This window comes from Canis lupus, chromosome 2 (assembly GCF_003254725.2).
Source record: "Canis lupus dingo isolate Sandy chromosome 2, ASM325472v2, whole genome shotgun sequence".
In the NCBI taxonomy this organism is placed as follows: domain Eukaryota; kingdom Metazoa; phylum Chordata; class Mammalia; order Carnivora; family Canidae; genus Canis; species Canis lupus.
This window is the reverse complement of record NC_064244.1, coordinates 19,761,097-19,778,150: the sequence shown is the minus strand read 5'-3', so window position 1 is coordinate 19,778,150 and position 17,054 is coordinate 19,761,097. Positions and strand designations below refer to the sequence as shown.

Sequence of the window (17,054 nt, the reverse complement as noted above, 5' to 3'; positions counted from 1 at the left end):
TCAAGTCCCAAACCCCATGTCTGGCTTTTTGCTCAGCGGGGACTCTGCTTCTCCCTCTCCCTCTGTGCTTTCTCCTTTCCCTCTTTGCATTCTCTCTCTCAAATAAATAAAATCTTTAAAAAAAAGATGTTTCCTGTTCTCATTAAGGGTCTGTCCAGCTGAAAGATAGTCATGCAAACAAATGCAAGAGTGTAGTTATTCACAAAATGCCATTGGAGGGCAAGAGGAGCCTTCAAGTTGGCTGAAGACAGAGGGGAAAGCTTCATAAGGGAGCTAAGATTTTTATATGGATAAAATTTGAAAGGCAATGTAGAGAAAAATAGTTGTATAAGGGTGGAGGTATTAGAAGTAATTAAAATTCTTAAAAAATATTTTTATTGAAATTTAATCCATGTACTGTAAAACTCACCCATTTGATGTGTAAAATTCAATATTTTTGGTATGTTGATCGAGTTATGCAAACATCACCACAATCTAAGTTTAGAACATTCTCATCATCCCAAAGAAATGTTGTATTCTCACTCTCAAATTTCTTCCAACGTTAAATGTTTTTATAATAATAGAAAATCAAAGCATAGAGACAGAAACTTTTGATCTCTGCTATTGTGGTAAAGCTTTACATTGCATGCAAAAGAAACCACAAGTACATCATCATGTCTTTAATTTTTCATTTTATTAGTGACAAGGTAAATAGGTATGTGAAAATCTTCACAGATATCTACACACGTATTTAAATAAAAGAAGAAAAAGAAAGGAGTTGAGTTGAAACAGTGGGGTGTCAGGGGCAACTATATTGCTTATTTACTGTATAAAAATCTCCAAGTGTATGAAACTTGATTTGCCCATTTTCCACATCCTCAAAACCAGCTGCAAGAATTGCAATGGGGATGTCTAAAATATACATAGACTCTAACAGAAGCCTGGTACAATGTGAATTATGAAAGCGATTGGTGATGATGCTATGTGGGAAGCAGTTACTTTCAGTGCATTGATAGAGCATTCCTCAAGCAGAAACAATGCTCAGGAATTGATGATTGGTGGGTCCACCTGACCTCAGGTGTCCCCCTTCCTCCATTTGCTTCCACATCTGAAGTAGCAGAGGGGGCCACTGTGTGCCCAAGTGTCTGTAGGTAGCAGTGCCCATCCCGCTAGAGAGGACCACTCTTGGTTGAGATTGTGAGGAAGCCCCTAGATCTTGCTCCTTCTTGGTCCTACTCTTGTTCATGGCATCTCTACTTTCCTCCAGGTGTCTGTGTGACCCAGCTCACGGGGTCCTAACTTAAGTAGCTCCAGGAGTTCTGAGTTCCTTTGCAAATGTTAGCTGAAAAGGCAATGGGTATGTGTTCTCAGGGACTTCTTATGACCCCAAATTCTGAGGAGCTAATTCCTATTGACCCAAAGTCAGGCCTGATGACAAGAGTTAGGGCATTATATGGGGGCAGAGAAATCTGTTGGCACTCCTCCAATCATATACAGACAGCCACCTCCCCACAAAACCATTTCTACTGAGACAGCGAACATGGAAGACCCCCAGAGGTGGTGTGGGACCTAACCTCTCTGAGGCACCTGCAGTTCTCACCCACAGTCAGCCATACACATTAGGAGCCAGACTTCAGTCCTTATAGACTTGAAACTGCTGCCATGACAGGACTGAATTTGTAAGTGGGAAAAATATGAACTTCATCAGAATATTTTTCCATGTGACTTGCATTTGGTTTCCGATGAAGCTCTGCAGCTGTAGCCAAATGGCTTAGCTCCAGGTTAAGGCACCATGGAAAATTTAGTGTCTGTGAGTCTGGCTCCTCTTTCAGATAAAGTGTGATTGTTGACATTGGGAACACAAATTTTCCAACTGCTTTGTAAACTTCAGGATTTTGGTCCACTAGTTCTATTATCTGTAATACCTAGGATATTAATTAAAAAAATAACTAATGCCAGTGTAAACATGCTTTAGATACATAGGTCTATAAAATATTGCACATAAATATAAAATTTGTTCAGCATTTCTTCATAGTAAGTTTTCATTATCATAAAAAGTATATAAAATTGTGCAGATTATATGAATTTGGCTGGTCAACTTGACTTCAAACATGATGACGTTACACACGGTTATGGATTATTTACAAGAGTTTTAAACATCAACGTTTTGTGATGGTTAGACTTTAGATGATGGAAGAATAGCTAAGATAAATATTATTTTCCAAAGGTATGTACTATAAAGATTAGCAGTAAAGATGAGTAGTAAAGTTAGAATAGGCAATTGTAAATAAAAGTCTTAGGAATCCCTTTTCTGGGTTCATCTTGTATCTGCATAACTTTATATTTCTTTCCCATGTATGCATAACACATCTTCCCTGTGTATATAAATTTGAGGTATAGTAAATAGGTATTTAATCCCAAGGTAAATACTGGCGTTGCTTCTTATAGATATTAAAAGTAACATTTACCCATATTGTAAAATTGCTTTTTTATTAATGGACTGTAGAAATTTTACCATTATTTTTTAACCGGAGAGGTTCAAGAGTACCTTGAGATTTGTGTATTGCTAATTAAGTCAGTGGGAAGATTTTTATTTCCATGTAAGGAGCTATAAAATACAACTTTTTGCAAAGCTGAATTAAGCAGATGTGAGTCCCTGGAAGGTGTGAACAAAAGTGATTTCAGGTAGCGGGTGGCATGGTATTAAGTGAAGCTGTCTGATTTCCTTAGCACTGTCTAAATCCTGAAGAAGCTCTGTTAATTTATCTGCACAAGATGGTAATCTTAGAAGGAAATTTAGTGATTTTGAAAAGCAGCTAACCAAATTGTAATGTTCAAATCTTCTAGATGACCAGAATATCTGCCTAGAGACATGGAAAATAAATAAATAAACTGTTCTCCTCAGTTACAAGATTATCTTGGTCATTTCAAAAGTACTTTCACAGTACCAACAACATATGCTTGTCTCCCTGAGCCATAACTTCATTAGAAATGTGTCTTTTCCATAGGGAGGTGTCAAATATTCCATCAGATGCAGTAGTGTTGGAAGGTTTGGTCCTAGTTCACTGTCAGAAGTCGATTGTAATTCAAATAATTAATCTCCGTGGCTTGAGTTGGATTTACCTGGAAAGCAACTGAGTTCCCATGCCCATTTCAGAGCGTCTGCCAAAAAGAGAACAACTAAAGCAAAAGACATCTTCCACCATTGCTAACGGTTTCCACAGTGTTGAGGATGGACATTATCTCACCCAGAAGGGTCTCTGGGCTCTGCGGCAGCTTCTCCAAAGTGCAGCATACATGAGGTGATATTTCTGGGGCCCTTCCACTTCAGGGTCACTGGCATGTACAGGGAAATCTTTGTTTAACCTTTGTGTTCCTTTTCTTTGAACAGGACCAATGTTCGAATATTTGGAGCTTGGGTTTTGCTCCAAATTCATGCCTCAGCGGCTTTGTCATCTGTCAGTTGCTCCCTGTCATTCATATCATCTTGGGGGGGTCTTGCTCTGTCAAAGAATCCACACTATGAACAAGAGAAAAGAGGGTTATTAAATCAGGTCTGGGAATTGGGTGAAACTCCTCATTCTAAGAATTTTCACTTTCTGTGTTTTCTAAGGAAATCAGTGCTCTGTGGATATTCCCTGTCTGATTCTCCAAATTAGAAGGGGGAAGCAGAGTAGTCTTTACCTGCAGAGAGAGTTTGTTGCATCAGGCAGAGTGTTTGGGTCCTTCCTCCTGCCAGGTCCTTCCTCCTCCCATGTGGGCGAATGTCCCTGTTTTGTATAATCCACTTATGGACCTGACATATTTTTCCTGAGATTATAGCAACAAGGCCCAAAGATTTCCTCTCTGCTTTTCTGCATGCTTTCTGGAGACAGCAGGAGCACTAACTACTGGCCAGGGAAGGGAGAATCTCTCCTGAAGTATACCATAGTTACCTTGGGATGGAATTTAAGAAGAAGAGAGGAGATGCTTGCATATCACTCTGTACTTGTGGAACACATAGCATATAGAGGAAAAGTAGATTGGTCATTTCTTTCACTCCCAGAACATCTTAGTGACTTCCCAAAGATCACCCAGCGACTTGAGGAAGAAGCTATCTTAGAATCTTCATCCTCTTGAATTTCAATTAGTATTTGGTCTAGAAACCTGGAACCTCAATTCTTTTTTTTTTTTTAAAGATTTTATTTATTTATTCATGAGAAACACACACAGAGAGAGAGGCAGAGACACAGGCAGAGGGAGAAGCAGGCTCCATGCAGGGAGCCCGACATGAGACTCGATCCTGGACTCCAGGATCAGGCCCTGGGCTGAAGGTGGCGCTAAACCGCTGAGCCACCCGGGCTGCTCCTGGAACCTCAATTCTTATATATTATTTCTTACCCTGGAAGCCAAATTCACTGGGTTTTATTGATAACTACTGAGTTGTCTTTTTTTTTTTTTTCAGGACCAATACCATATTCTGTCAACTGCCCCATATCATTGTATCATTTATGGAAACAAAGATACTATAAATAACAGAATGACATAAGGGTCTATTTCTAAAGGTAAACTATGCAGCAGACTCTGTAGGCTCAGGATGGCAGAAAACAGCTTACGATAATGATCAGGAAAGCCATTATTTAACTCGCATGGCAAGGTTTTCTCAGTTTATTAGGCAAGTCACATATTGTTTTAAAACAAAAATACACTATGATTTTGGGGAATCACAACAATGGTGGTTAACGAAGATGTGACTGGATTAATTACTCTTCTAGTCATGTAATTGTGACACTGTTTGTATTTTGGAATGGAAATCTCTATGAAACTTGGCAGTCCTATTGGTTTTGGGGCCAGAAATTAATTCCTATTGTAGGTTTTTACAATAAATGTCAGTAAAACACATGAAAGAGTACATTCAATCTTCCTAATGGAGATGGACTAATGGGCAAGATAAAAAAAAAAAAAACAAACAAGTTCAAGAATATTATAACATGCAGCATCTATTTGGCATGATAGTCCAAGTATCCATTAATTACTATATTAATTGCATCTGGGTAGTGCTTATAAAGAAACATCTCAAGTATTGCTGATAGGACCACATCACTAACAAGCTTGAGATCTTGATTAATTACACAAGAAGGCTTCATAAAAAGATTTTCACTCCAAGCATATTGGAAAGAAGATCACACGTCTCAGCTAAAAATGTCTAACACTCTCTGTATTTATTTACAAGAAATCTCAAGATAAAAGCAACATTAAACACTCTTGGTCTTCTTAAATATCAGCTATACAGGCATAGTAAGTTTGCCAAAACAAACAAGACACAATTTTCCCTTTATGCCTTTTCAACTGTTAAAAATCCCCAAATCATGCCTCTGTCTTTGTCTTTTTAAATCTCTAGGTGTATCTTTGTAAATCCCCTCAGTGGCCTCTGTACTCAAAAAGAAAAATAAAAGAAATAAACTTACCTTCCATAAAGCTAAGGTTAAGATGGCCAGAACCAATAATCCAAGAAGTATTGCTAGTATTATTACCCATAATGGGATTGAAAAGGAAACATTTGGGGTTGCCCAAATAACTGATGTCTTAATCTGAAATGGAAAATAAAGCAAATGAGCTTAAATTTGAAAACTATTGGATGAAATAAAGCAGCAGTTACCAGTACAATATGGAGATGGGAGTAGTTCTAAAAAGATCCGTATAGTAGTTGAAATCATCCTGGGGGAGACTGGAAGGTCTACAACACTCAGACATAGAATCTTAAAAGCCAGCACATTCTCAGGTCCTCCAGGTGGGATGAAAGGTCTAATTACAGACACTTGGTGTGTGTTTGGTTCAGAACAGTCCAGAAACCCTGGCATGGAATCGAAGCTGGACTGAGAACCAACAGAGTGGAAAGGAATGAGCTTAAATCAGGCTGGACCTTTTATGGCAGTAATGATTAAAAATAGACCCTCCGAAAGGTCAAATCTGTCCACACACATTTCTTCATGGAGCTCAGCTAACCTCATTGAGAAGTGAGTTGAATTGGACCCATTGGACTGTTGAATGTGCAAAAGGTTAGAGATCACCTAATCTAACTCCCCATTTTACAGATGAGAAAATTGAGTACCAGGGGGACTAAGTGATTCATACAACTAATGTCACCACCTCTTTAACTCTAGGTTCTGTGTTTTATCAATGAACGATAGCCCAGAGCCTGACTAGCCATCTTGGATTTCATGGAATTAATTGCAGGGAGCGAAGTGAGCACTAATTGTCCAGAGGCATTGGAGCTGCTTTAATCCTAAATCCAGTTTTCAGTTGCCATGAGAGGTCATTTCATTCCTCACTGTTGCAAGAGAATTTGGAGGAAAAGAAGATCCTCCCAGCAGAACTGCACGCTCAGTGCCTGTGAACCATCCCTGCCTCCCCACATGGGTAGAGCAGCTCTCCTGTTGCCCATGTGCCCCTGGAGACCCAGACAGCAGAGAAGCTGCAGAGCCTCAGACAAAACCAAGAGGAGGCCCAGCCATTCTGCTAACACCTTCTGCCAAGGAGAAGACAAATAAAAATATTATTGGATCTAAAATGCTGTTCATGAAGGCAAGGCTATCTGGTTTTAGAGAGAAGTAAGCACTGCCCCAGTTAAAGCAGTCAGAGTGCTCCTGGTTTTAGCTGTCCTGGCTGGAAGGATCATGGGTCCAGTCCTGATATATGCTTAGAACCTCTAGGCCACAATTCTCTAACCCACCAATCAGGAGATAATAATAGATGCATGGCAAAGGTTAGTGGCTCTGGAATATGTCCTGGCTGGAAACATATGGGTGTTCTCATAATTTCCACCCAAGTAGGGGCCTGTGACGGTGCACATCTCTTTCTTCTGCTTTCTTAATTACATTGCAGCATCCTGCCTCTGCGCTTGTCAGCTTGTGTAGCTATTCATTGCTCCTTCATCTTGTGTCCATTTCCTCTGCGCAGTGGACATACTGATAAGGTAATTCACTCATTCTCCAGCCCCAAGTATCATTTACATCCAGACTAAATGAAGGCACCAACAGTAGTGAGACTGCTAGTCATTCCACATGCACAACAGTGCCAGGAACTTGATTCTCTGCTCTCAGTGAGAAAAAGGCTGGCCATGACCTACTCACCATTATACCTTCCTCCTTCGCCTGCTAACTCCCGTTACCAAGCAGTCTCTATTTCATCCATCACATCAGCAGGAGGTGCAACATTCCACGACCAAGATGGCATCAACCTCACGCTGCTTGCTACAGTCTAGGGACAGGACACACGGCACACGAGGAAACGCACTGCAGGGACTCAAAGTAGCCACGATGCCACCTGGATTCTGCAGGCTGTATAACTTACTCTAAAACGATCCTTTGCATGTATATGGCTGCATGAGCAAGAACGGGATTAATGACTTCTGAATCCCCTCTCTTTATACTCCTTCCTTTAGTGAATTACATCTAATAGCACCTATGAAATCAGCACTCAATCCGCATCTTAAGGTACTCAGAGAAAGGACATGAAGTGGTCTTTCAAAACAATACTAGTATTACTGGAAGCAGACTCATACAGTTTCGATAATGAGAATTTCAGAATTTTGGAACCACAAGGGAGAGGAGCAAACATGTACTCACCAGCCAGTTACAGTGACCCAGCAGAGAGAAAATCTGGAGCCATGGACAATTCTGAGGTTTCTTATAAAGGTTTCTTCCCCCTAAACATAGTTTCAGGCTATATTTGGTGCATGTGTTAGAAATCACCAAAATTTACTAATAGGTAATTTACAGTAACACAAGGAACCATGCTTCTCCATCTTCCCTGTCCTGATTTACCTAATTAATATCTTAAATTGCCTCCCATGGTTTCATGTTAAACATAGCAAATAGTTGAATTTGTGAGTGTTCATATATATATATATATATATATATATATATATATGTGTGTGTGTGTGTATATATATATATATATATAGAGAGAGAGAGAGAGAGAGAGAGAGCGCGCGCTAAAGGAATTGAAAGAAGGGCCAGAGGGTCACAGACCGTTCTGTTCAAATTGTTAGTTTAATAAAAAGCAATGGGATGGGAAAACAGCTACAGTGACTTTCCTGGATTCTTTTGCTACTAGGCTACTGTAGGTTTTGATGTTATTATCTAAAAAACATGGTCATCCTGTAGAAACAGGTAGGGGAAGTTATGTGAAGGCTTTTGTTTTTTTGCAGCAATGATGGAAAAATATGAATAAAATATTAAATTGAACAGGATATGCTTATTAGGGTCTTCTGAAGCAAAAACCAGCTTTATAGGTATAATTACAAAAATCTATTGGCTTTTTGTTTGCATTCACTTCCAAAGATTCTAACAGCAGTGTCTTAAAATCATTTGAGAGTAGGTGATCCCGACTGTCCTTTTCAGTTCCAAAATTCTGAAATTCTCATCACCAGAACTGTCATCGGTCTGCTCCCAGTAACATTATGCTCACTTAAAAAATACCATGCTGTTCCTTTCTCTGAGAATTTTAAAAGTTCAGATTACACATGTCATGTACATTTCCTGTAAATCATCATATGTAATTAACCAGGAGGAAAGGACAAAGAGTTTTAAAAGCAAGAAAACTCAGGAATCCTCCTGCGCCTGCATTCTGCTTTTCTTGCCTGCTGAAAAGACATCCTTTAGGACATCCATGTGGCACTGAGGGTGCCCAATCATCTCAATCTAAAATGCAAGAGCTGCAAAGACCTTCCTTGGCCTCTGGTGTTTTCCTAAACTTATCTAGGCATTTCTTTCTTTTTCTTTTTTTCAAAGATTTTATTTACTTTTTTAAAAAAAGATTCATTCATTCATTCATTCATTCATTCATTCATGAGAGACAGACAGAGAGAGAGAGAGGCAGAGACAAAGAAGAAGAAGCAGACTCCTTGCTGGGAGCCCAATGTGGGACTCGATCCCGGGTCTCTAGGATCACACCCTGGGTCGAAGGTAGGTGCTAAACCACTGAGACACCCAGGCATCCCTTTATTTACTTATTATATATAGAGAGAGCACAAGCAGAGGGAGCAGCAGAGAGAGAGGGAGAAGCAGCCTCCCCGCTGAGCAGGGAGCCTGATGTGGGGCTCGATCCCAGGATCCTGGGATCATGACCTGAGCTGAAGGCAGATGCTTCACCGACTGAGTCACCCAGGCACCTCTAGGCTTTTCACCACTTAGTCAAGAAGTCACTACACCAAGGCCAGTAGAAATAACAGAAAATCAAGAACAGTGCCCCAGAGTATCTCTCCAGATTTCCAATGCAGGGGAGCTGATTGGTTGTTGCTGGAAAGAGGCAGATGAAGAGTCAAGTGCAACACATCATTGGAAGAGTCCTATATGTCTTGGAAAGGGAGGTCCTTCTGAGGACACATTGATTAGGGGGGCATGTGACATATTCATGTGTATACATGGCAATGGGGCATTTCATTCATGAGTGGAAACAGGTAAAAGCCTGGCTTTTCCTGAAAGTCAGTGCTTTGTATAAATTAGAAACTTGAGCTGCACAGGCCACCTGACTGGGGAAAGACTTAATTGATTACTTTTATAGGACCAAAGCTTATTTAAATTTGTATTAGTGCTGTGGAAATTACAGAATGGTTTGAGGAAATCTTGCCAAGAAATAAAGCGTTGGAAAATACTAAAACTTTGTTAGTGTTTATGTTTGTCTTGCAGCTCATTTTGATAAGCCCTCAGGAAACTTCATTATCCATCAGATAACTACTAGTAAGAAAAAAAGGTCTTAATTCTCAGTTTCTCATGACTAAACACTGATTTATTGTAATAATTTTTCACTCATTTCAAATAAGATTTATGAAATATCCCATGTTTCAAGCTAGAACCTTCTGTAACCCTGCTCTAGATCAGGTTTATTTCTGTCTAGAAATTTCTATTTCTTATTATAAAATAAGCCACATGTGTAATTTAAGAATTTTCAGCAGCCACATTAAAAAAGAGGAAAAAGATGAGACATTAATTTTAATTATTTAACCATAAATATCAGAACTATTATCATTTCAACATGCAGTTGATACCAAAATATCCATCAGACATCTTAAACTCTGCTTTTCTTTTTAATGAAGTGTCCAAAATCCAGTGTGTATTTCATATTTGTAGCACATGACAAAACTAGATTTTCAGTGGTTAAAGTGAAACGTAGTCTCACAGAAAAAAACACAGCTGCATTAATGGAAAAACATCTTATACTGCAACAGTTTTCAGGTTTTCATCTAAATTAGTTAAAATAAAGCAAAACTACTAGTTCAGTCTCACACTGGCCACCTCTCAGGTACTCACTTTCCACATGTGGCTGATGGCCACTGTATTGGACTGTATAGCTCTAGAACATTTTGTAAAATCTCACACAATGGTGTGGTTTGCCCATTTACCTAAGTCTTCCCTTACAAGATTGATTCATCAAGAAGGTGGTCCCAAGGCAGAAGGTTCCCTTTAAGATTATGGGCAAGAAATTACATATTTAACTGCTTTAAGAAAGAAAGGTCATGTCGACTAACTAAAATACTTAAAATTTAAGGAGAAAATCTCAAGTGTGTGCCAACTCATGAACAAATTGTATCACTTTATCTTCATGTATTGAGGACCTATAGCTATTTAAAGAAATGGCATACAATGTTAACAATTCACTTATTTTAATTATCTGCAATTTTAGGAAGTGAGATCCATAAATTATAAGTGGTTTAGACCTTCGAAAGTGATACTAAGTAGGGAACGTTTAATCTTACCTTCATCACATCATAAATCTTGTCCTTTATTATGGTTGAAAGACCATAAATAAATTTTTAATATGCCTACACTTTATTATGGACATTTATGATATGTTGTTGTATATTTTTACAAAATACCAAGGTAGAAGGAAAAGGCTCCCTTATATTTGCAACTGTAATTAACGTTGACATCTGTATTTATGTATCACAAAATCTTGTGTAAACTTACTTCATAGGGGTCACAAGAATGTTTTAAATAAATGTACCAAAATACTCTACCTACAGTGCCATTTAGAACAAAATAATATCATAAAGTGGACCAGCTGGACACACATTTTAACATTTAAATAACCTATGAGAGATCAGCAGTTTGAACTCCAAACAATTGATTCATATAATAATTCCATTTTAAGGTTCCTAAGTTGTGCTAACAAATGAAATGGATTCGCAGTTTTTGTATGAGGTTTCTAAGAAGGATTTTTATGAACTATTTTATAGAAACCACTGTGGGAATTATACTAGACAATCATATTCCCTCCCAGATATCAGGTATGGAATTCAGCTTTAGTAGCATGACACACAAATGCCAACGTTCCCTGTTAAGCAAAGAAAGTGTTCAAGTAACTGAATCTTGCTTTTTTCTGCCGTTAAGCAAAGAAAGTGTTCAAGTAACTGAATCTTGCTTTTTTCTGCCGCGCTGTGATAATTGAGCACTCAATCATATCCCTTTGCACCATGCAACCTTTCCCTCACCTCTGAACATGGCAAGTGTCACGAGCTTCGTGAGTTCATTTGTTACAAACTCAGACAGGCTGCAGGTAGCAGATGGGGAGAGCTCTTTTCTTCCATGTGTGAGGCTGACGTGGAGCTCAAGAAATGGTTGAATCATGACCATGTTGACAAGGGAATACAAACTAACTAATCATCCACACAAGGGCCTAAGAAAACAAGTTTCATTACAAAAGAAGTATCTAAGAGGGTTTCCCCATTGACAGGGTATGCAGTGGAGCTCTTAGGACTCTCAACAACCTATCCTTTAAAATTTTTTTTTTCTATTTTTATTTATGATAGTCACAGAGAGAGAGAGAGAGAGAGAGGCAGAGACACAGGCAGAGGGAGAAGCAGGCCCCATGCACCGGGAGCCTGATGTGGGATTCGATCCCGGGTCTCCAGGATCGCGCCCTGGGCCAAAGGCAGGCGCCAAACCGCTGCGCCACCCAGGGATCCCTCAACAACCTATCCTAACTGATTTAGCATCTTAAAGCAATTCCCTTCTACTGCATTCTTTTCCAGAATGACCTTTGGAATGACCTTTGAGAAGAACTCGCTAGAAAAGGCATCAGCTAGCTCACAGCACAGTCCTCTCAAACCAAGCCACAGAAAAGTCATTTCCCTGGAGGGGAGAGCAAACTTCTCATGGGCCAGATCTCCCCTTGGCCGGGTGTTGGGAGACCCCAAAGTACCTTCATTCCTGAATATTTTTTCCAATAACCTTTACATAACTGATGTGGTAAATCATCCACGTCAGATAATAAGGCTTTTAAAAAATGCAATGACAAGGATGGTGGGGCTGGGGGAAGCACATGTATCAGATGATTCTGTGGATCTTTTGAGATGAGTTGAGAACAGCAGGCTGTCACCTGTGGCCAGTACAGAAAGACGTAATGCTGTTGACGGCATTGACTGTAACATATGTTTCTGCTATGGAACACATGCTTGGAGAAAACAAAGGGACCCAGATTTATCTCCCTTAGAGAGACAAGCCTTTGAACCTCCTTGGATGAACATTCTATATTAAAATCCCAAAGCCTCTGTCTTCTAGGTTGAACATAAATCCAAACTACAGTAGACATCCTGTGAGGGAAAGAAAGGCGAGCTAAATGAAGAAAGATGTGGCCGCGCTTACTTTAAAATGCCACCAAAGTTTACTAAAATATTTTGACATTTCCATTTGGGCTTCCTTGATTCAGCCAGGGAGAAGACATTTTGGGGGGAGGGTTACTATTACTGAGCCTTGAGGCATACCTTGTTCCAAGTACAATGCTAGGGCTTCATAGACATCACTTTATTAACCTCAACAATGTGTTCAGGTGAATATAGTTAACAGCCTCAGGGAGGTACAGTGATTTCCTGAAGGTTTCCTAATTAGGGGGCGCGGAGCCAGGATGAAGCCGAGGAGAATGTGTTTTGAAATACATTTGAAATGTGGGCCTGATCCCATGCTAGAGATTCTCAGTTATTTTACTATTTTATTTTATTTATATTTTATTTATTTATTTTAGTAAGCTGCATACCCAGCGTGGAGCCCAATGTGGGGCTTGAACTCATGACCTTAAGATCAAGATCTGAGCTGAGATCAAGGGTCTGAGGCTTAACCAATGGGTGGTGCCCCTCTCCGTGATTTTAAAGCAGAGTCCCAGGGCCCCACCCCAGAGCTACTCAGTCCTGATATCAGGGGTGAGGTCTTAGCATGTATTTATTTTAAAGTTTCATGAGTGATGATGCTTCACATACTTAGCTGAAGGTCACTGATCCACGCATTTTCCTAATTTAAATTACTAAAAGTAGACTAGGCTAGCAAGATTAAATTTTGTGATTACAAAAAAAAATTTTGTGATTATATTTTTTAAAAGATTTTATTTATTCATGAGAGACATAGAGAGAGAGAGAGAGAGAGAGAGAGAGGGGCAGAGACACAGGCAGAGGGAGAAGCAGGCTCCATGCAGGGAGCCCAATGTGGGACTCGATCCCAGGTCTCCAGGATTGTGCCCTGGGCTGAAGGCGGTGCTAAACCCCTGAGCCACCCGGGCTGCCCTGTGATTACATTTTAAGATGTAAGGCCAATAAGACATTATGATCATATCTACTTATATACCCTCCCAAAGCAGTGCTTCTTAAACTGTACTGTGTCCACGATGCCCTGGGATAAAATGCAGATTCAGACTCAGCAGGTCTGGAGTGAGGTTTATTTGTGAATTTTTGACGATTTCCTAGGTGATGCAGATGCTGATGTCTGCAAACTGGACTATGAATAACAAGACCTGGGGACCAGGGTTTAAGGGGGGGTGTATCTATAGAATGACCCAGAAACAAAGATTTAAATCTAAACATCTTTTCCTCAGATCTGGCTGTGATCACTTTCACTGTAAAGGGAGGGTTTTGGTGACCATGCCTGCTGTCCTCTGTCCCCCTGTTCCTGTCTGCTCTCCATGGTCTCGCCAAGCTGCTGAGGATGCTGGCAGTTGTGCTGTGAAAGATAAACTCCTGCCAGTAATGCTTAATAGCCTCAGTTTAAAAATAATGTTTTATTCAACTGAAGCTCATGCTGTACTTTTTTTTCTGGGTGAAAATGATCGTTCTTTGCATAGAAAGGAAAGATGTCAAAGGTCATCCAGCTGTCCCTAATGAAGAGAGTCCTTCCCCCCAACTTCGGCCCCCACCTCACTCACTATGCTGTCCTTAGAATTAAACAATCAGGACGATTTCATTATAATGATCATTGCTATCTGGACTTCTTTCAAACAAAATGGCTTGGTTAAAAAGTGGTATTAGTCCTACACCGTAAATTTTGGGTCTTTTTTTTTTTAGTAGAAATTTACATTGAAAGTTTAAAAATTTGATCAAAGAACACTGAGAAATTTCTGGAGGGAGACAAGAAAATAGTGATCCAGAGAAGGAAACTTTCCTCAGGTCACTGGAATAAGCGCTTAAATGTAGCATCAGCTGAACAGTGGTTTAAAAAAATTATTATTTCAATGAAATTGTTATGCTGCTATATTTTTCAGATACTCACTGCTATGCTTCCCTCTGGGAGTTTTGCTGGCTGATCTTTATAAGGCATCTTCTTAACTTTGAAGGACACCAGGGATGCAAGAGTATAGGGATCATTTTTTCTCTGAAATGAAAAATATTTATTTAAATATATTCTGTGTAAACCCTTAAAAGCCATCCAGGCAGCCATCCAACTGTTTTCAGTATTTCACATTTCCAAAGGAAAATTTCATTTCTCCTTCTGTCTTCTTTTTCTCTTTAAAAATTTTCCCCCATCCATCCATCTATCCATCCATCATACATCCATCCATTATACATCCAGACATCCTTTTAGATAGCCATCCCAGTGTCCATCCAACTGACCACCCACTCATTCATCCTCTTCTTATTTCTAAAAAGAATTTCTCTTATTAACAAAAGACTTTGTACAATGAGGTTAGAATAAAAACAGAAAATCAGAGTCCTAAATGGGAGCAAGCACAAGGATTAGCGTAGGTGCTGCTAGTAAAGAACAAAGGGGAGATATTGTAGGTTATACAATTCTTTTTTTTTTATACAATTCTTATTATCTGATAGAGGGAAGTATTTTAAGAGAGAGACTGATACAAGTTATTTTTTAATAAATATTTTATTTATTCATGAGAGACACAGAGAGAGGCAGAAACATAGGCAGAAGGAGAAGCAAGCTCCCTGCTGGGAGCCTGGTGCAGGCCTTGATCCCAGGGATCACGCCCTGAGCCAAAGGCAGACACTCAGCCACTGAGCCACCCACATGTCCTAGATACTAAATTCTAAAGAAATTTATCACATTTCATCTTATACAGAAGACCCAGAGAAGACTTTCTTAATCTCAGCACTGTTAGGATTTTGGGGTTGGATGGGGAACTGTCCTGAACATTGTAGGATATGTAGTAGTATCTCCAGCCTCTACCCACTAGATGCCAGTAGCACTTCTACCATAGTTGTGACAACCAAAAATATCTCTAATTATTGTCTGTCCCCCAGGAGGCAAAATCCTCTTGGTTAAGAACCACAGACTTAGAGCCATAGAGTTTTTGATAGAACTTTTCAGCAAATATTTTTTTTTTTTGTTTAATTGGTTCTCATATTAACTGTTGATTAAAGCCAAAGGAAAATATTTAAGACTAAGTCAAGGAAGGCCGTTTTGAGAAAGTAAATTTCTGTGGTTCCCCACCATTTAACTTGAGACAATGATTAGAGCTATCCAGTCTTGGGCTGGAGCTGGTTCATAATGGCTCTTGAGAGGAGACAGACTGTGAGAATTTCAGGAATTTTGAGTATCAGTTGTTAAAGCCATTACTAAAACATATATATGTAAATTTCAGAAAAAAATATTTTTAAAAAGATAATACACAAAAACTCAGCATTTATTAACTATTTTATTGTGTTTCACTAGTATCTATGCTCTTTTTTAAAAAAATTAAGATTTTATTTATTCATGAGAGACACAGAGAGGGAGGCAGAGACATAGGCAGAGGGAGAAGCAGGCTCCCTGTGGGAAGCTCAATGCAGGACTTGATCCCAGGACCCCGGAATCATGACCTGAACTGAAGGCAGATGCTCAACCACTGAGCCGCCAGGTGCCCCAGTAACTGTAGCTGTGCTCTTGATATTATTTAAGTGTATTGTATCTGGAAGGGGAAATACTATATGATGGTGTGCTAATGCCCCTCTTCCCAACTCCAGATTTGGTGATATTGTGTTGGCAGCTTGAAATCAGCCATAGTAGGAATATTTACACCATGGGAATCAGCAAATGCTGCAATGGTGCTTCCCCCACCCTCAACACACACACACACATAAGCAGTTTATTAAACATTCACCAGAACTTCACTATTTATAATCCAATGTTGGGTTTCTTGAGGCCAATCCATCAGGTTGGATTTTTTTTTTAAGATTTAATTAATTTATTCATGAAAGACACAGAGAGACAGGCAGAGACAGAGGCAGAGGGAGAAGCAGGCTCCCTGTGGGGAGCCTGATGTGGGACTCGATCCTGGGACTCCAGGATCATGCCCTGAGCCAAAGGCAGATGCTCAACCGCTGAGCCACTCAGGCGTCCCATCATCAGGTTGGATTATGAAAATTTTGTTTCTATTTTTTTAAAAAGTTCTTTTTTTCCCCTCCTGTGACTGAATTTTTTTCTCCCCTCAATAAATCTCATCTCCTCTAGATGAGAAGGACAGGCCAGACTATGCAAAACTTTTAAATACTTAAGGACACTGATTTTTTCTTTCTTTCTACCCCAACATTCCAGGATAAGTAACTTTATTCATTTGGAAAAATTATTTTTTGCTTGTTATTCTTCTGATGTTTTCTTATCTTCTGGCTTTTCATTTTAACTGAAAGCTGGATTTTTATGTGTTTATTTGAGAAGTGTTTTTTAAACGTGGAAAACTTTGCTCATAAAATCTTGCAGGTACTTGGTGATTTAAATCTACTCTCTTTACCACCCTGGCTGGTAGACACAGAAGGAACATGACCAAATTCTGGTCATGAGATTCTGCACATAAGAATCACAATTATATACTCATATGCCCGTGCTTCCCAAACATCAGTGAAC

The 17,054-nt window shown here is 39.5% G+C and overlaps 1 protein-coding gene across 1 annotated transcript in view; it reads right to left on the bottom strand.

The window, feature by feature from the left end:
- Window positions 1-654: 654 nt before the first annotated feature.
- The window catches only part of ITGA8 (integrin subunit alpha 8), a 168,814-nt gene continuing 152,414 nt past the window's right edge, over window positions 655-17,054 (bottom strand). Inside the window, exons 28-30 of the mRNA XM_025445066.2 lie at window positions 14,493-14,594; window positions 5,427-5,549; window positions 655-3,499 (exon numbers count right to left, since the gene is read on the bottom strand). Of these exons, the coding sequence (XP_025300851.1) occupies window positions 3,413-3,499; window positions 5,427-5,549; window positions 14,493-14,594 (312 nt within the window). The 3' untranslated portion in view covers window positions 655-3,412. The remainder of the gene's footprint in view (window positions 3,500-5,426; window positions 5,550-14,492; window positions 14,595-17,054) is intronic.